This window comes from Bos grunniens, chromosome 29 (assembly GCF_055505025.1).
Source record: "Bos grunniens cultivar Pamir isolate PY7600 chromosome 29, Bosgru_T2T1.0, whole genome shotgun sequence".
NCBI lineage: Eukaryota > Metazoa > Chordata > Mammalia > Artiodactyla > Bovidae > Bos > Bos grunniens.
In genome coordinates this window covers 10,241,782-10,262,120 of record NC_141193.1, presented here as the reverse complement: position 1 = coordinate 10,262,120, position 20,339 = coordinate 10,241,782, and the positions used below count along the sequence as shown (strand labels likewise).

The 20,339-nt window shown below is 49.5% G+C and overlaps 1 protein-coding gene across 3 annotated transcripts in view; it reads right to left on the bottom strand.

The window, feature by feature from the left end:
* Window positions 1-1,912: 1,912 nt before the first annotated feature.
* The window catches only part of AHNAK (AHNAK nucleoprotein), a 30,389-nt gene continuing 11,962 nt past the window's right edge, over window positions 1,913-20,339 (bottom strand). For all 3 annotated transcript variants that reach the window (XM_086383478.1, XM_086383480.1, XM_086383481.1), the window contains exon 5: window positions 1,913-20,286. In XM_086383478.1, the coding sequence (XP_086239604.1) occupies window positions 2,758-20,286 (17,529 nt within the window). In that variant the 3' untranslated portion in view covers window positions 1,913-2,757. The remainder of the gene's footprint in view (window positions 20,287-20,339) is intronic.

The following is a 20,339-nucleotide window of genomic DNA, read 5'->3' as shown; positions in this document are numbered from 1 at the left end:
AAAAAAGAATTTTTTTTTAAATTGCTATATTATTAGACAACCTGCTTAGTTCTGCCTGGGAGATTTTCCAGCATCCCAGTGAGCTGCCCCCTGGCTGTGTACACAAGGGGACCACACTGTCAGCCACTTAACCTCTCTCAACACCAGGGCCACATATCTCAGGGAGCATGCACACTCTGTCCCATCCCAACACCCGTGTCAGCTTGAGAATGGAGGAAGGATTGAGAATTGAGCTTTGAGCTGTGGTTGTAAGAAGCACCTTTGTGGGATGCCCAGACCCAGTTAGAAGACAAATGCATGTAGGCGGGTATGCACGTTCTAACGTTTGTGTGCCTGCAAGGGCTCACACCTGCCTCTCTAGGACTCCGTGCCCACCCTCGTGCTCCCAATAAACAAACACAGCTGTGACATGAATGCTACACGCCTAAATGTGGTGTCCCTGCACAGCAGACACCCCAAATACCTGAACAGACTCTGGTCCTGCGGATGCTATCCCTGTTTTAACTGGTGAGGAAACTCTTCCCCAGTTCACAAAAGCAGCTTTAAAAAAGCCACGGAGGGGAGGGATAAATTAGGAGTTTGAGATGGACAGATGTACACTATTACATATAAAATAGATAACCAATAAGAACCTAATGTATAGCACAGGGAACTATACTCAACATTTTGTAATAACCTATAGGGGAAAAGAATCTGAAGAATACATGTATATAACCGAATCACATTGCTGTACACTTGAAAGTAACACGACATTGTTAATCAGCAATACTTATTAAAAAAATAAAAAATTTAAAAACCACAGGCAATCAAGTGCCTCCCTTATCACCTATCCTTTCCAAAACCTAGACTCACCCTTGAGCTCCAAACCGTACCCCCCTGCCAAGGACACAGATTCTGCTGGCTGAGGTGTGAATGGATGAAGCTGGCTGAGGCCCATTTGCAATCCAAACAAGGGCAGGTGGAGTTCACTCTGGGCAGGAGACCCCACTGCTCTGCACAGAGACCCACAGACAAACTGGCTCTGGAGAGGGTGGAGGGGTGGGAGCTGGCATCTCCACTCCGGGGATGACCGGAGAGGAACAGAGCTGCCTCCGCTGGTGGTAAGATGGAAATGCTGAGACATGGCCACGGGGCTGAGCTTGGTTCGATCGTTTCGGTCTAAGAAGGCACTGCCCTCTGCCCAGCAATGACAGACGTCAGGAACCAGTTTCTAGGAGGCTCCTCCACCCACCATGCATTGTCCACAGAACTAGAAATCAAAAGGGGCCTTTTGGAATTCCCTGGTGGTCCAGTGCTTAAGGCTCTGTGCTCCCAATGGAGGGGGCACGGATCTGATCCCTGGTCAGGGGACTAAGATCCCACAATGCTGCATGGCGTAACCAAAAGAAAAGGAGGGGGGACTTTTGTCAGAAGATATTTTTCATAAAGTTTAGCCCTCACATGGCCTAGAAGGAATCATAAAGATATGTGACATGAGATCAGCGCCCTTATTTCAAATGAGAGGATACTGAGGCCCAGGATGGCAGGTAATGAGGCCAGTCAGCAAACCTGCAGCCAAGCCAGGAAGCGCGGGCAGGCCTGTGACCCACGGCCAGGTCCTTTTCTGTCACTCTAACAGGCCTTTTTATCCATTTACGTCTGAATCATTTCTGTATGGTATATTCCTATCTGAGGATGCCAAATTGGCGGGCAGGTCCTGAGCTTTGGGCTGCCAACATGCCCAGCCTCTCTCGATTTCTCAGTGGTGGTGCAAACAGCCTCCCTGTGAGAATCAAGAAGCAAAGAATCCCTCCCACTACCCACTATTGCAACCAGCAACGCCACTCAGTGGACCCAGTCTGACCTGTCAGGACTGGGCCTGCAGCCTCCCCAGGCCTCATCCTCCCAACACAGAACGCAAAGGCACAGGATATCCGGGTTAATAAACAGCTTTATTTGCCCTTGACAGCATCAATTTTCTTACATTCTCAATTAATTTGCCATTAAAGTGCTGGAAATTTTCTTAATCACAATAACATTTGTTAAAGGAAATCAGAACTAATATCAGGAACGTGGCGATCACGAAGAAAACATTTCTCTTACAACACACAGAATGAAAGGCCCTCGTGTGGAGCAAGTGGGTGGCCTAATTTACAAAAAGATTCTAATTCCCTCTCCCCCGTGAGCACCGAACAGGCTGGGACCGACCGCCACCCCTGGGGAAACAAAAAGCAATGATACACAGTTCTAGAAACACCCACACACCCCACCGGCTGGCTCCTCTCAGCCCTCTTTGGGTGTTTGCTGCTTGAGTAGACCCAATTGTAGGAGAAAAAGGTCTGGCTCCCCTCTACTGCCTTCTACCCCACCCCACCCTTACTAACAAAAGCCCCCAAAAGTCATTACAATGAAAAAAGTGGGTTTCCATGACCCCAACACTAACAATGTTCAGTAAAAATGAAGATAATAAACACAAAAGCTGGCTTAGTAAACAGGAGCTCTCAGCATTCAATGCAAAAAAGAAAACAAAACAAAAAACTGAAATCTGAAGGCAAATACTGCTGATTTTGCACATGGGCTGGACGAAGAACTTGGAACCTATCTGTAAAGCTCCGGGAGGAGCCTAAAGGCAGCTGGCTTTTCAGCACTTGCCCCTGGCAGAGGCCAGATCTTTGCATTGTCGCTGAGGCTGTTGGCGTGTTTCTCTTTGGAGTTTATATACAAACACAACCAAGGCTGATGGAGTTCTATACAGATATATACACACACAGAGGCCGGCTACTCTTTCTTTGTGGAAACTGTCAGCTCCACCTCGGGAAGCTGGATGCCAACCTTAGTCCCACTGTCGTTGCTAGAAGAAGACGACAGTCGGGACTTCTTAGAGGATGAGGACACTCCACTCCCCTGTAACTTGCCTGCCTCATCATCGCTCCCAGTCACCTCATAATGACCTTTGCTCTTTGACCCCAATCCACCAAAGGTACCAAATTTCAGCTTGCCGTGTTTCCCTTTGACTTTCCCGCCTTCCAGCGCCACCTCCCCACCCTCGAACTCCAAAGTCCCCGTGGGGGTGGGAGGGGCAGAGTGCTCCCTTTCGTCACTGAAGGAATTTGAGCGGTGGCTTGGCTTCTTGCTTTTGAATAAGGAGAATTTGCCTTTGGGTGAAGATGTGTCGACCTCGGCCTCGCCTTCCAGGGAACCCAGACTGGCCTTGGAGCTCTTCAGGTCACCTTTGGAGCCCGAAACGGATGCTTCTGGTGAGCCGGCCACGCCAGCTTTCCCTTTAGGTTTGGAGAAGGTGAACTTGGGCATCTTGATTTTGGACTTTTTAAGTTTTACATCAGATTCTTCCCACTCGCCCTCTCCAGCACCAGACTGGACACTGGCCTCCACTTTAGGGAAGTTAATATCCACCCCGACTTCTCTGCCCACCAGCTCCCGGCCAGAGAAGGTGAACTTGGGGATCTTCATCTTGGGGAATGTTACTTTTCCAGATCCACTTTCCAAGTGACCTTGAGGCCCAGACACGCTCAGTCCAGGACCCTGAAGTCCAACCTGGCCTCCTTTGACACCTCCTTCTACCTTTGGTCCTGAGAAATGAAGTCCTCCAGCAAACGTAGGTGCATCCAGGTTGAGAGCAGAGGAGACCTGGGGTCCTTTCCACTCCCCACCGGAACCTTTGACGTTCACGTGCCCTTCACCTAGGCTGATATCTGGGGCACTGACACCCCCCGAAACATCCATGCCTCCTTTGATTTTCGGGCCCTTCAAGCTGACACCGAAATCTGACTCAGGAGATGCCACATTCAATGAAGGCCCTTTCACGTCAATGTCAGGAGCAGCTCCACGGAAACCTATCCCTGAACCTTTCAGGTCACCTTTGATTTCAGGACCAGAAATCTGCCCAGTTGGGACTTTCACATTCACACCTGGCAGCGCCACATCACATCCAGATGACTTCATCCCAGGCATTTGGAGGCTTCCTTCCAGGCCTTGAACACTGATGCCCGGAAGACCAACCGTGGGGCCTTTCATCTCACCACTGGCCCCGAGGCTGCCTTTTATTTTTGGTCCTTCCAAGCTCAAGTCCACATCCGGCACTGAGATTTGAGGGCCAGAGATCTGAGGCCCTTTCAGGTTCAGGCCTCCGAGGTTCACGTCCATGCCAGGCCCCTTGAGTTCTCCAGTCACCTGAGGCCCCTTGACGTTGATGTCCACATCAGACCCTGGAGCGGAGATGCCAAACTGGGGCAGCTTCATCTTGGGAAGTTTAATACCACCCTCAGGTGCCTCCAAGCTTAGATCAGGAGCACCTACTGATACCGAGGGACACTTGATGTCACCAGAGACGGCCAGGTCGCCCTGCAGGCTTGGTCCTTTCAGGGTCACATCTGGCACACCAATGTCAAGCGCTGCTGTGGCATCGATTCCAGGCACCTTCACTCCATCACCTTCTACCTTCACCTTTCCACCGGCACCTCTGAGGTCAAACCCAGGGGCATGCACCCTCATGCTGGGAACAGATACATCCATATCTCCCTTCAAACTTGGTCCTTTCAAGTTCAGGTCAAGGTCAGGTCCAGAGATTTTTGGTGTAGAGAGGTTCACTGATGGCAAGTCTACTTTTGGCCCCTTGAGAGACACATCAGGCCCTTCAAGCTTGACGTCTGGTGCGTTCAAGCCTCCTTCAAGAGAGGGTAGCTGGACCTCAGCTCCCCCACCGTCCACTTTCACACCAGGGATGCCGATTTTGGGCATCGAAAACTTAGGGAACTTAATTTTCGATTCCGGACCTTGCAGATCTACATCTGGTCCTTCCAGTCCCACACTGGGGACATCACCCTTTATCTTTGGTCCTTTCAAGCTAACATTCACATCAGGGATGGATACTTGAGGGGCAGAAATGCCGAATGATGGTGCTTTGACTTTAGCATCTGGGCCTTCAATGTTGACGTCAGGTGCATCCAGGTTTGCCTGCACCCTGGGGCCTTTCAAGTCGCCCTCTATCTTTGGCCCTGAGACATCGACACCTGGTGCCTTGATCTTGGGAGCCTTCAGCTTGATGTCAGGACCTTCCACATTAATCCCTGGTGAAGAAATATCCAGATCAGGCGCCTGGATTTCACCCCCTATTTTGGGGCTAGGGAGAGATGCCTCAGCTTTAAATTTAGAAGATTTAATGTCAAATTCTACATCTGGGAAGTACATTTTCCCAAACATAGGTTTCTTGGTCTTGGGAGATTTCACGTCAACTTTCAGTGAGGCGTCGGGCCCCGCAACATTGACATCTATGTCGGGAGACTTGAGACTGGCATCAATTTCACCCCCAGGAGCATTCAAATCAAATCCTTGCTTCTTGGCCTTCATTTTAGGCCCACTCATGTGAATTTTTGGCATTTTAAACTTACTTTTCTTGCCCTTGCCACCAACACTAATGTCAGGAGCCTCAACGTTCAGCTCTGCCTCAGGAACTGTCACATCAAGTATAGGTGACTTGAAGTCAGCTTTGGGGCTTTTTGCCCCAAACCCAAACTTGGGTTTCTTAAATTTGGGAATTTTTACATCTGGCCCTTCAATGTTAACATCTGGGCTCTCCACGTGTACATCTAAGCTTGGAGCTTCTAAATCAACTTTGGGTCCCTTGAGGTCCAGTTCACCACCTTCTAATTTGGGACCAGAAATTCCAATTTTGGGTGTCTTGAGATGCAAATCAATGTCAGGAGCAGTTACTTTAGGAGCAGAAATATCCAGTGATGGCATCTTCAAACGTGGGCCACTGAGTTTCGCATCAGGGCCTTCAACATCTAGACTTGGACCTTTAAGGTCTACTTCTGGGCCTTTGAAAGTCCCTTCAATCTTAGGAACAGATACATCAAAATCACCCTTGCCTAAGGAGCCTTTTAAATCCAGGTCAACATCAGGCATGGAGATCTTGGGAGCTTTGATATTTATCTCTGGCATTTTGAACTTGGGGCCTTTCAGTTTTGCATCTGGACCTTCAATGTTCACATCTGGAACATCAATGTCCACCTTGGGTCCTGAGACATCTATGTCGGCTTTGGGCAGGTTCACATCCACTTCTGGGCCCTCTCCTTTGAAGCCAGGCATGCTGAACTTGGGCATTTTCACCTTGGGCATCTTCAGGTGCCAGTCTGGGCCATGAACGTCCACATCTGGGACATCAATGTCCACTTTGGGGCCCTTGATGTCAACTTCAGGGCCCTTGAGGTCACCTTCCACCTTAGGCAGAGAAATGTCCACATCTCCCTTTACTTTGGGTCCTTTCAGATTTAAGTCAATGTCAGGCATGGAGATCTTGGGAGCTTTGATGTTCATCTCTGGCATCTTGAACTTGGGGCCCTTCAGTTTTGCATCTGGACCTTCAATGTTCACATCTGGAACATCAATGTCCACCTTGGGTCCAGAGACGTCTATGTCGGCCTTGGGCAGATTCACGTCCACTTCTGGGCCCTCTCCTTTGAAGCCAGGCATGCTGAACTTGGGCATTTTCACCTTGGGCATCTTCAGGTGCCAGTCTGGGCCATGAACGTCCACATCTGGGACATCAATGTCCACTTTCGGGCCTTTGATGTCAACGTCAGGGCCCTTGAGGTCACCTTCCACTTTGGGCAGAGATACGTCCACATCACCCTTTACCTTGGGGCCCTTCAGATTCAGGTCAACTTCAGGCATGGAGATCTTGGGTGCCTTGAGGTGCAGGTCAGGCATTTTAAACTTGGGACCCTTCAGTTTTCCTTCTGGACCATGAATGTCAATGTCAGGAGTATCTATGTCCAGCGCAGGGCCTTTAACATCTACTTTTGGGCCTTTCAGATCTCCTTCCAATTTAGGGATGGAAGTATCCAAATCTCCTTTTATCTTAGGTCCTTTCAAGTTCAAATCAATGTCACTCATGGAGATTTGTGGAGTTTTGAAGTGGACATCAGGCATCTTAAATTTGGGTCCTTTGAGCTTCCCTTCAGGACCTTCAATGTCCACCTCTGGCCCTTTCAGATCGCCTTCTACCTTAGGCAGTGAAAGGTCCACACCACCCTTTACATTTGGCCCTTTCAGATTTAAGTCAAAGTCAGGCATGGAGATCTTCGGGGCTTTAATGTTCATCTCCGGCATCTTAAATTTAGGCCCCTTCAGTTTTCCTTCTGGGCCTTCAATACTAATATCAGGAGCATCAATATCCAGTTTGGGGCCTTTGATGTCCACCTCAGGAGCCTTGAGATCACCCTCAACTTTGGGCAGAGATATATCAACATCACCCTTCATTTTGGGACCCTTCAGGTTGAAGTCAAGGTCAGGCATGGAGATCTTGGGAGCTTTGATGTTCATCTCTGGCATCTTGAACTTGGGGCCCTTCAGTTTTGCATCTGGACCTTCAATGTTCACATCTGGAACATCAATGTCCACCTTGGGTCCGGAGACATCTATGTCGGCTTTGGGCAGGTTCACATCCACTTCTGGGCCCTCTCCTTTGAAGCCAGGCATGCTGAACTTGGGCATTTTCATCTTGGGCATCTTCAGGTGCCAGTCTGGGCCATGAACATCCACATCTGGGACATCAATGTCCACTTTGGGGCCCTTGATGTCAACTTCAGGGCCCTTGAAGTCACCTTCCACCTTAGGCAGAGAAATGTCCACATCTCCCTTTACTTTGGGTCCTTTCAGATTTAAGTCAATGTCAGGCATGGAGATCTTGGGAGCTTTGATGTTCATCTCTGGCATCTTGAACTTGGGGCCCTTCAGTTTTGCATCTGGACCTTCAATGTTCACATCTGGAACATCAATGTCCACCTTGGGTCCGGAGACGTCTATGTCGGCCTTGGGCAGATTCACGTCCACTTCTGGGCCCTCTCCTTTGAAGCCAGGCATGCTGAACTTGGGCATTTTCACCTTGGGCATCTTCAGGTGCCAGTCTGGGCCATGAACGTCCACATCTGGGACATCAATGTCCACTTTCGGGCCTTTGATGTCAACGTCAGGGCCCTTGAGGTCACCTTCCACTTTGGGCAGAGATATGTCCACATCACCCTTTACCTTGGGGCCCTTCAGATTCAGGTCAACTTCAGGCATGGAGATCTTGGGTGCCTTGAGGTGCAGGTCAGGCATTTTAAACTTGGGACCCTTCAGTTTTCCTTCTGGACCATGAATATCAATGTCGGGAGTGTCTATGTCCACCTTGGGACCTGATATGTCAATGTCAGCTTTAGGCAGGTTCACATCCACTTCTGGGCCCTCTCCTTTGAAGCCAGGCATGCTAATCTTGGGCATTTTTATCTTGGGCATCTTCAGGTGCCAGTCTGGACCATGAACATTCACATCTGGAGCATCAATGTCCACTTTGGGGCCTTTGATGTCAACTTCAGGGGCCTTTAGGTCACCTTCCACCTTAGGCAGAGAAACATCCACATCTCCTTTCACCTTGGGGCCTTTCAGGTGTAAATCAAAGTCAGGCATGGAGATCTTGGGGGCTTTGATGTTCATCTCTGGCATCTTGAACTTAGGACCTTTCAACTTTCCTTCTGGTCCTTCAAGGCTCACATCAGGGCCTTCGATGTCCACTTTGGGTGCTGACACATCAATGTCAGCCTTGGGCAGGTTCACATCCACTTCCGGGCCCTCTCCTTTGAAGCCAGGCATGCTGATCTTGGGCATTTTTATCTTGGGCATCTTCAGATGCCAGTCTGGGCCTTGAACGTCCACATCTGGAGCATCAATGTCCACTTTGGGACCTTTGATGTCAACTTCAGGGCCCTTGAGGTCACCTTCCACCTTAGGCAGAGAAATATCCACATCCCCCTTCACTTTGGGTCCTTTCAGGTTTAAGTCAATGTCAGGCATGGAGATCTTGGGAGCCTTTAGGTGCATCTCTGGCATCTTAAATTTGGGCCCCTTCAATTTCCCCTCTGAACCTTCAATGTTAATATCAGGAGTTTCAACATCTACTTTTGGGCCCTTGATGTCCACCTCGGGACCCTTGAGGTCACCTTCTACTTTTGGCAAAGATACATCCACATCACCCTTCAGTTTGGGACCCTTCAGATTAAAGTCAAGGTCAGGCATGGAGATCTTGGGAGCTTTGATGTTCATCTCTGGTATCTTGAATTTGGGACCCTTCAGTTTTGCATCTGGACCTTCAATGTTCACATCTGGAACATCAATGTCCACTTTGGGGCCCTTGATGTCAACTTCAGGGCCCTTGAGGTCACCTTCCACCTTAGGCAGAGAAATGTCCACATCTCCCTTTACTTTGGGTCCTTTCAGATTTAAGTCAATGTCAGGCATGGAGATCTTGGGAGCTTTGATGTTCATCTCTGGCATCTTGAACTTGGGGCCCTTCAGTTTTGCATCTGGACCTTCAATGTTCACATCTGGAACATCAATGTCCACCTTGGGTCCGGAGACATCTATGTCAGCCTTGGGCAGATTCACATCCACTTCTGGGCCCTCTCCTTTGAAGCCAGGCATGCTGAACTTGGGCATTTTCACCTTGGGCATCTTCAGGTGCCAGTCTGGGCCATGAACGTCCACATCTGGGACATCAATGTCCACTTTCGGGCCTTTGATGTCAATGTCAGGGCCCTTGAGGTCACCTTCAACTTTGGGCAGAGAGATATCCACGTCACCTTTCACCGTGGGGCCCTTCAAGTTTAAATCAATGTCAGGCATGGAGATCTTGGGAGCTTTGATATTTATGTCAGGCATCTTGAATTTGGGGCCTTTTAAGCCTCCGTCTAGACCTTCCACTTTGACTTCTGGGCCCTCAATGTCCATTTTGGGACCCTCTATGTTGATATCTCCTTTCGGCAGATCCACAGCCATATCTGGTCCTTCTGCTTTTAACCCAGGCACACTGAACTTGGGCATTTTCATCTTGGGCATTTTTAAATTCCAGTCTGGACCATGAACATCCACATCAGGTGCATCCAGATGAATTTCTGGTGCCTTAATATCCACTTTGGGTCCTTTAAGATCACCTTCTAAATTAGGACCTGCAACATCTAAGTCTCCTTTGACTTTAGGACCTTTCAGATTTAACTCCACATCAGGCATTGACACTTTAGGAGATGAAATACTTAGGAAAGGCATTTTGAACTTGGGTCCTTTTACTTTTCCTTGGACCTCAACATCAGGAGCATTAATGTCAACTTTTGGACCTGTTACGTCAAGATCTGGCTTTTTGACCTTGACATCTACCTCAGGTGTCTGAACTTTGGAGCCCGAAAAATTAAATTTAGGAAGCTTAAAACGTGATTTCTTTGACTTTCCTTCAATATTCAGCTTAGGACCAGAAATGTCCACTTCTGGGCCCTTTATATCCAACTTGGGAGCTTTAATATCACCTTCCAATTTGGGCCCAGAAACATCAACATCTCCCTTAAGTTTTGAGCCCTTCAAATTCAGGTCAATTTCTGGCATGGAGATCTTGGGCATGTTTACATGCATGTCAGGCATCTTCAGCTTTGGACCTTTTAATTTGCCTTCTGGGCCATGAATGTCAATATCAGGTGCATCTACATCCATCTTTGGCCCTTTGATGTCAAGAGAAGGCCCTTTCAAATCACCTTCTACATTTGGAAGTGAAACATCCACCTCTCCTTTCACTTTAGGGCCTTTAAGATTAAGGTCCAGATCTGGCATGGAGATCTTAGGAGCTTTGATGTTCATCTCTGGCATCTTGAACTTGGGACCCTTCAGTTTCGCATCTGGACCTTCAATGTTCACATCTGGAACATCAATGTCCACCTTGGGTCCGGAGACGTCTATATCGGCCTTGGGCAGGTTCACATCCACTTCTGGGCCCTCTCCTTTGAAGCCAGGCATGCTGATCTTGGGCATTTTTATCTTGGGCATCTTTAGGTGCCAGTCGGGGCCATGAACATCCACATCTGGGACATCAATGTCCACCTTGGGGGCTTTAATATCCACTTCAGGAACTTTCATCTCACCTTCCACTTTTGGTAAAGACACATCAACATCTCCCTTCACTTTGGGGCCCTTCAGGTTAAGATCAATGTCAGGCATGGAGATCTTGGGGGCTTTGACGTTCATCTCTGGCATCTTGAACTTAGGACCCTTGAGCTTCCCTTCAGGACCTTCAAGGCTCACATCAGGGCCTTCAATGTCCACTTTGGGTCCTGAGATGTCAATGTCAGCTTTAGGCAGGTTCACATCCACTTCTGGGCCCTCTCCTTTGAAGCCAGGCATGCTGAACTTGGGCATTTTCATCTTGGGCATCTTCAGGTGCCAGTCTGGACCATGAACGTCCACATCTGGGACAGCAACATCCACTTTGGGGCCTTTGATGTCAACTTCAGGGGCCTCTAGGTCACCTTCCACCTTAGGCAGAGAAACATCCACATCTCCTTTCACCTTGGGGCCTTTCAGGTGTAAATCAAAGTCAGGCATGGAGATCTTGGGGGCTTTGATGTTCATCTCTGGCATCTTGAACTTAGGACCTTTCAACTTTCCTTCTGGTCCTTCAAGGTTAACATCAGGGCCTTCAATGCCCACCTTGGGTGCTGACACATCAATGTCAGCCTTGGGCAGGTTCACATCCACTTCCGGGCCCTCTCCTTTGAAGCCAGGCATGCTGAACTTGGGCATTTTCATCTTAGGCATCTTCAGGTGCCAGTCAGGGCCTTGAACGTCCACATCTGGGACATCAATGTCTACTTTGGGACCTTTGAGGTCAATTTCAGGTCCTTTAAAATCTCCCTCTACCTTGGGGCACGTGACATCCACATCACCTTTTATCTTTGGACCTGTCAGATTAAGATCAATATCCGGCATGGATATCTTTGGAGTTTTAAAATGCATTTCCGGCATTTTAAACTTTGGGCTTTTCCACTTTCCTTCTGGTCCTTCAAGATGAACATCAGGGCCTTCAATGTCCACTTTGGGTCCCGAGACATCAATGTCGGCCTTGGGCAAGTTCACGTCCATGTCTGGGCCCTCTGCTTTGAAGCCAGGCATGCTGAACTTGGGCATTTTCATCTTGGGCATCTTCAGGTGCCAGTCTGGGCCATGAACGTCCACATCTGGGACAGCAACATCCACTTTGGGGCCTTTGATGTCAACTTCAGGGGCCTCTAGGTCACCTTCCACCTTAGGCAGAGAAACATCCACATCTCCTTTCACCTTGGGGCCTTTCAGGTGTAAATCAAAGTCAGGCATGGAGATCTTGGGGGCTTTGATGTTCATCTCTGGCATCTTGAACTTGGGACCTTTCAACTTTCCTTCTGGTCCTTCAAGGTTAACATCTGGGCCTTTAATGTCCATCTTGGGGCCAGAGATGTCAATGTCAGCCTTGGGCAAGTTCACATCTACCTCAGGGCCCTCTCCTTTGAAGCCAGGCATGCTGAACTTGGGCATTTTCATCTTGGGCATCTTCAGGTGCCAGTCTGGGCCTTGAACGTCCACATCAGGGACATCGATGTCCACTTTAGGGCCTTTGATGTCCACATCTGGCACTTTCATTTCACCTTCTATCTTGGGCACAGACACATCCACATCTCCTTTGACTTTGGGGCCTTTCAAGTTTAAGTCCACATCAGGCATGGAGATCTTGGGGCCCTTGAAGTGCATCTCAGGCATCTTAAACTTAGGACCCTTGAGCTTTCCTTCTGGACCCTCAAGACTCACATCTGGGGCTTCAATGTCCACCTTGGGTCCAGAGATGTCAATATCAGCTTTAGGCAGACTCACATCCACCTCAGGGCCCTCTCCTTTGAAGCCAGGCATGCTGAACTTGGGCATTTTCACCTTGGGCATCTTCAGGTGCCAGTCAGGGCCCTTGACATCCACATCTGGGACATCAACGTCCACTTTGGGGCCTTTGATGTCCACATCTGGCACTTTCATTTCACCTTCTATCTTGGGCACAGACACATCCACATCCCCTTTGACTTTGGGGCCTTTCAAGTTTAAGTCCACATCAGGCATGGAGATCTTGGGGCCCTTGAAGTGCATCTCAGGCATCTTAAACTTAGGACCCTTGAGCTTTCCTTCTGGACCCTCAAGGCTCACATCTGGGGCTTCAATGTCCACCTTTGGCCCAGAGACATCAATGTCAGCCTTGGGCAGGTTCACGTCCACATCTGGACCCTGGCCTTTGAAGCTGGGCATGCTGAATTTAGGCATTTTCATCTTGGGCATCTTCAGGTGCCAGTCTGGGCCCTGGACATCCACGTCTGGAACATCAATGTCCACTTTGGGGCCTTTGATGTCCACATCTGGCACTTTCATTTCACCTTCTATCTTGGGCACAGACACATCCACATCCCCTTTGACTTTGGGGCCCTTCAAGTTTAAGTCCACATCAGGCATGGAGATCTTGGGGGCCTTGAAGTGCATCTCAGGCATCTTAAACTTAGGGCCTTTCAACTTTGCATCAGGACACTCCAGATCAACATCAGGCACCTCCACATCCACACTGGGGCCTTTCAAATCTCCCTCCAATTTTGGCACAGAAACATCCACATCACCTTTGACTTTGGGGCCTTTCAAGTGTAAGTCCACATCAGGCATGGAGATCTTGGGGGCCTTGAAGTGCATCTCAGGCATCTTAAATTTAGGGCCTTTCAACTTTGCATCAGGACACTCCAGATCAACATCAGGCACCTCCACATCTACACTGGGACCTTTGATGTCAACTTGAGGACCTTTGAGATCACCTTCTAGTTCTGGCACAGAAACATCTATCTCTCCTTTCAGTTTTGGTCCTTTCAAATTCAAGTCCACATCTGGCATGGAGATCTTGGGAGCTTTGATATTCAACTTAGGCATCTTAAATTTAGAGCCTTTCAATTTTCCTTCTGGCCCCTCAAGACTCACATCTGGGGCTTCAATGTCCACCTTGGGTCCAGAGATGTCAATATCAGCTTTAGGCAGATTCACATCCACCTCAGGGCCCTCTCCTTTGAAGCCAGGCATGCTGAACTTGGGCATTTTCACCTTGGGCATCTTCAGGTGCCAGTCTGGGCCCTTGACATCCACATCTGGGACATCAACGTCCACTTTGGGGCCTTTGATGTCCACATCTGGCACTTTCATTTCACCTTCTATCTTGGGCACAGACACATCCACATCCCCTTTGACTTTGGGGCCTTTCAAGTTTAAGTCCACATCAGGCATGGAGATCTTGGGAGCCTTGAAGTGCATCTCGGGCATCTTAAACTTGGGCCCCTTAAGCTTTCCTTCTGGACATTCAATATCTATATCACCAACATCCACATCCATTTTGGGGGCTTTCACATCAATTCCAGGACCTTTCAAGTCTCCTTCCACTTTAGGAAGAGAAACATCTACATCAGTTTTAAGTTTGGGGGATTTCAGATTAAGTCCCACATCAGGCATAGAGATTTTGTGCGTCTGTATATGCATGCTTGGCATCTTGAATTTGGGACCCTTCAGTCTCCCCTCTGGACCTTCAATATTTACATCTGGGGCATCAATGTCCACCTTGGGTCCTGAGATGTCAATGTCAGCCTTGGGCAAGTTCACATCCACTTCTGGGCCCTCTCCTTTGAAGCCAGGCATGCTAAACTTGGGCATTTTCACCTTGGGCATCTTCAGGTGCCAGTCTGGACCATGAACTCCTGCATCTGGTGCATTAATGTCCACTTTTGGACCTTTGATGTCAACATCAGGGGCTTTAATCTCTCCTTCTACTTTTGGAACTGTAACGTCATAATCTCCTTTCATTTTAGGGCCTTTCAAATGCAAACTGACATCTGGCATGGATATCTTCTGAGGCTTTATATTCATTTCTGGCAATTTAAATTTAGGACCTTTTACTTTTGCATCGGGACCTTCAATGTTCACATCTGGAACTTCAACATCCACCTTCGGTCCTGAGACGTCTATGTCAGCCTTGGGCAGATTCACATCCACTTCTGGGCCCTCTCCTTTGAAGCCAGGCATGCTGAATTTGGGCATTTTTATCTTGGGCATCTTCAGATGCCAGTCTGGGCCTTGAACATCTACGTCTGGGATATCAACATCCACTTTGGGGCCTTTGATGTCCACATCTGGCCCTTTCAGATCCCCTTCAACTTTGGGCAGAGAAACATCCACATCCCCTTTCACCGTGGGGCCCTTGAGGTTTAAATCAATGTCAGGCATGGAGATCTTTGGAGTTTTGAAGTGCATCTCAGGCATCTTAAACTTAGGACCCTTGAGCTTTCCTTCTGGCCCCTCGAGACTCACATCTGGGGCTTCAATGTCCACCTTGGGTCCAGAGATGTCAATATCAGCTTTAGGCAGATTCACATCCACCTCAGGGCCCTCTCCTTTGAAACCAGGCACGCTAAATTTAGGCATTTTCATCTTGGGCATCTTCAGGTGCCAGTCAGGGCCTTGAACGTCCACATCAGGGACGTCGATGTCCACTTTGGGGCCTTTGATGTCCACATCTGGCACTTTCATTTCACCTTCTATCTTGGGCACAGACACATCCACATCTCCTTTGACTTTGGGGCCTTTCAAGTTTAAGTCCACATCAGGCATGGAGATCTTGGGGCCCTTGAAGTGCATCTCAGGCATCTTGAACTTGGGACCCTTAAGCTTTCCTTCTGGACCCTCAAGGCTCACATCTGGGGCTTCAATATCCACCTTGGGTCCAGAGATGTCAATATCAGCTTTAGGCAGATTCACATCCACCTCAGGGCCCTCTCCTTTGAAGCTAGGCATGCTGAACTTGGGCATTTTCATCTTGGGCATCTTCAGGTGCCAGTCAGGGCCCTTGACATCCACATCTGGGACATCAACGTCCACTTTGGGGCCTTTGATGTCCACATCTGGCACTTTCATTTCACCTTCTATCTTGGGCACAGACACATCCACATCCCCTTTGACTTTGGGGCCTTTCAAGTTTAAGTCCACATCAGGCATGGAGATCTTGGGGCCCTTGAAGTGCATCTCAGGCATCTTAAACTTAGGACCCTTGAGCTTTCCTTCTGGACCCTCAAGACTCACATCTGGGGCTTCAATGTCCACCTTGGGTCCAGAGATGTCAATATCAGCTTTAGGCAGACTCACATCCACCTCAGGGCCCTCTCCTTTGAAGCCAGGCATGCTGAACTTGGGCATTTTCATCTTGGGCATCTTCAGGTGCCAGTCTGGGCCCTTGACATCCACATCTGGGACATCAACGTCCACTTTGGGGCCTTTGATGTCCACATCTGGCACTTTCATTTCACCTTCTATCTTGGGCACAGACACATCCACATCCCCTTTGACTTTGGGGCCTTTCAAGTTTAAGTCCACATCAGGCATGGAGATCTTGGGGCCCTTGAAGTGCATCTCAGGCATCTTGAACTTGGGACCCTTGAGCTTTCCTTCAGGCCCCTCAAGGCTCACATCTGGGGCTTCAATGTCCACCTTGGGTCCAGAGATGTCAATATCAGCTTTAGGCAGATTCACATCCACCTCAGGGCCCTCTCCTTTGAAACCAGGCATGCTGAACTTGGGCATTTTCATCTTGGGCATCTTCAGGTGCCAGTCAGGGCCCTTGACATCCACATCTGGGACATCAACGTCCACTTTGGGGCCTTTGATGTCCACATCTGGCACTTTCATTTCACCTTCTATCTTGGGCACAGACACATCCACATCTCCTTTGACTTTGGGGCCTTTCAAGTTTAAGTCCACATCAGGCATGGAGATCTTGGGGCCCTTGAAGTGCATCTCAGGCATCTTGAACTTGGGACCCTTGAGCTTTCCTTCAGGCCCCTCAAGACTCACATCTGGGGCTTCAATGTCCACCTTGGGTCCAGAGATGTCAATATCAGCTTTAGGCAGATTCACATCCACCTCAGGGCCCTCTCCTTTGAAGCCAGGCATGCTGAACTTGGGCATTTTCACCTTGGGCATCTTCAGGTGCCAGTCAGGGCCCTTGACATCCACATCTGGGACATCAACGTCCACTTTGGGGCCTTTGATGTCCACATCTGGCACTTTCATTTCACCTTCTATCTTGGGCACAGACACATCCACATCCCCTTTGACTTTGGGGCCTTTCAAGTTTAAGTCCACATCAGGCATGGAGATCTTGGGGCCCTTGAAGTGCATCTCAGGCATCTTAAACTTAGGACCCTTGAGCTTTCCTTCAGGCCCCTCAAGGCTCACATCTGGGGCTTCAATGTCCACCTTTGGCCCAGAGACGTCAATGTCAGCCTTGGGCAGGTTCACGTCCACATCTGGGCCCTGGCCTTTGAAGCTGGGCATGCTGAATTTAGGCATTTTCATCTTGGGCATCTTCAGACTCCAGTCTGCACCCTGAACTTCCACATCTGGTGCTTTAACATCTAATTTGGGGCCTTTGATGTCCACCTCTGGAGCTTTCATCTCACCTTCTATTTTTGGTGCAGACACATCAAGACTGCCTTTCATTTTTGGTCCTTTAAGATCCATGTCAACATCTGGCAGGGTCATCTTAGGAGCTCTGAAGTGCATCTCAGGCATCTTAAACTTGGGGCCTTTCAACTTTCCTTCTGGCCCTTCAAGGCTCAGATCTGGAGCATTGATATCTACCTTTGGTGCAGAAATGTCAAGATCCACCTTGGGCAGATTCATATCCAATTCTTGGCCCTCTCCTTTAAGGCTGGGCATGGTGAATTTGGGCATCTTCATCTTTGGCATCTTCAGGTTCCAGTCGGGACCGTGAACTTCAACATCTGGTGCACTGAGGTCTACTTTGGGCCCCTTCAGGTCCCCTTCCAGCTTTGGCACTGTAACATCATATTCTCCCTTTACCTTGGGACCTTTCACATGCAAATCTACATCAGGCATGGAGATCTTGGGGGCCTTGATATTCATCTCTGGCATCCTAAACTTGTGACCCTTTAGCTTTCCTTCAGGTCCTTCAATATTCACATCTGGACCTTCAACATCCACCTTGGGTTCAGCAATATTAATGTCAGTCTTGGGCAGGTTCACATCCACTTCTGGGCCCTCTCCTTTGAAGCCGGGCATGCTGAACTTGGGCATTTTCATCTTGGGCATCTTCAGGTGCCAGTCTGGGCCATGAACATCCACATCTGGAGCATCAATGTCCACTTTGGCACTCTTAAGTTCAACATCAGGAACTTTAATCTCACCTTCAACCTTTGGCACTGTGACATCATATTCTCCTTTTACACTAGGGCCTTTTAAGTGTAAGTCCACATCTGGTATGGAAATCTTTGGTGCTTTGATATTCATCTCAGGCATCTTAAACTTGGGTCCTTTCAGTTTCCCCTCTGGTCCCTCAATACTCACATCTGGAGCACTGACATCTACCTTGGGCCCAGAAATGTCCACATCAGGCTTAGGCAGGTTTACATTGACTTCAGGGCCCTCTGCTTTGAACCCTGGAACAGTGAACTTGGGCACTTTCATCTTGGGCATCTTCAGGTGCCAGTCTGGGCCCTGGACATCCACATCTGGGACATCGATGTCCACTGTGGGGCCTTTCAGCTCTCCTTCAAGTTTTGGTGCTGTTACATCATACTCTCCTTTTACTTTTGGGCCTTGCACATGAAAATCCACATCAGGCATGGAGAGCTTTGGTGTCTTGACACTCACTTCAGGCAGCTGAACATCAGGGCCTTTAAGGTTGGCTGCCAGGCCCCCGATATTGACATTTGGGGCATCCACATTGACCTTGGGCCCTGAAATACTGACATCACCTTTGGGGAGACTCACATCTACATCTGGCCCTTCCCCTTTGACTCCTGGAGTGCTGAACTTGGGCATTTTCATCTTGGGCATTTTCAGATTCCAGTCCGGACCATGAACTTCCACATCTGGGGCACTCACATCCACTTTGGGGCCTTTGACATCAACTTCAGGGACACTGACTTTCCCCTCTACTTTTGGAAGCATAACATCAACACCCCCTTTCACTTTTGGTGCAGCCACGTTCAAGTCTACATCTGCCATAGAGATCCTGCAGGTTCCTGCTTGCCCAGAAGAACCACTAAGTTTGGGGCCAGTCACGGTTCCCTCTAGGCTGGGTGTCTCTATGTCCACTTTGGCACCTTTAACTGCCACTTGAGGGCCTTTAACGTCACCTTGCACCCCAGGAGCAGAAACCTTAATGTCTCCTTTCAGTTTAGAGGACCCAAGGCTCAGATCCACATCCTGCATGGAGATTTTAGGTTTCTGAATAGTCACTTCAGGAGCCTTGATTTTAGGACCCTTCAACTTCCCTTCCAGATCCCCAGAAGCAACCTCAGGCAGGTCGACATTCCCAGAGACCCCAGGAAGCGTCACTTCACCTGTGGGCAGTGTCACATCAATGCCAGGCCTGTCTCCCTTAGAACCTGATACAGAGAACTGGGGGGCCTTCACCTTGGGCACATTCACTTTGCCCCCAGGCCCATGAATGTCAATGTCAGGAGCTTGAACTTCCACCCTGGAGCCAGAGATGCTGCCCTCAGTTTGGGGCACAGAGATGTCCACCCCTAAACTCCCCTGTGGCTTGGCACCTTTCAGGCCTAGAGCACCCTCAACGGATGGCCCAGTGATCTGGGGGCCCTTCAACTTCCCCTCAAGCCCCTCAGTATTGGCAGAGGGAGCACTGACTTCGGGCTGAGGGGTCTGGATGCTTCCAGCAACGGTCAAGCCTGGTTTGCCACCTTTGTGCCCCACGGAGAGTCCAGGGGGGGAAATGCTCAACCCTGCCTCGGGGGCCTGGCCTTCAGGCCCTACTGAGACACCAAATTTTGGCACCTTCATGGTGGGAAATTTAATTTTCCCGTCAAGAGATGGGCCCTGCCCCTCTACGGCCATGCCCCCAAGAAAGGATGAAACGTCCACCCCTGGGACTTGGATCCCTCCTTTGCTACCCAAGTCCAAGCCCTTGGCATTGACACTGACACCCGGGCTTCCCACCTTTACCCCAGGCACGGTGACCTGGACCTTCGAGTGGCCAGCCCCTGGCAACTCTGGGCCTGCAGTGGAAATGGACCCTGCTCGGATGTCCACGGTGGAGCCTGTGGTGGGAGACCCAGCCCCTGAGCCCGAGGGCAGTCTGATCACTGTCTTCCCAGGCTGGGTCTCCACATCCACAGTGGAGATTTCGGTCAATTCGTGCCGTGGGATCTTGATCTTGAACTCTGGGCTGCTGATGTCAATGTCCTTGGCGCCTTCACGGCTTGTCACATCCACAGTGTAGGCTGTGACCCTCCTGGTCACCGTGATGGTGCGGCTCTGGGTCTCCCCAGCATCCCCTTCCACTCCATCCTCTGACTTCAGCCGAGGCTTGATCTTCGTGGTGTAGATGCGCTGGTACTCCTCGTCATCCCCGCTCTGCAGAAACACACGCCCCGTACAGGTTGCAGCAGAGTCTGCGTGAGTGACAG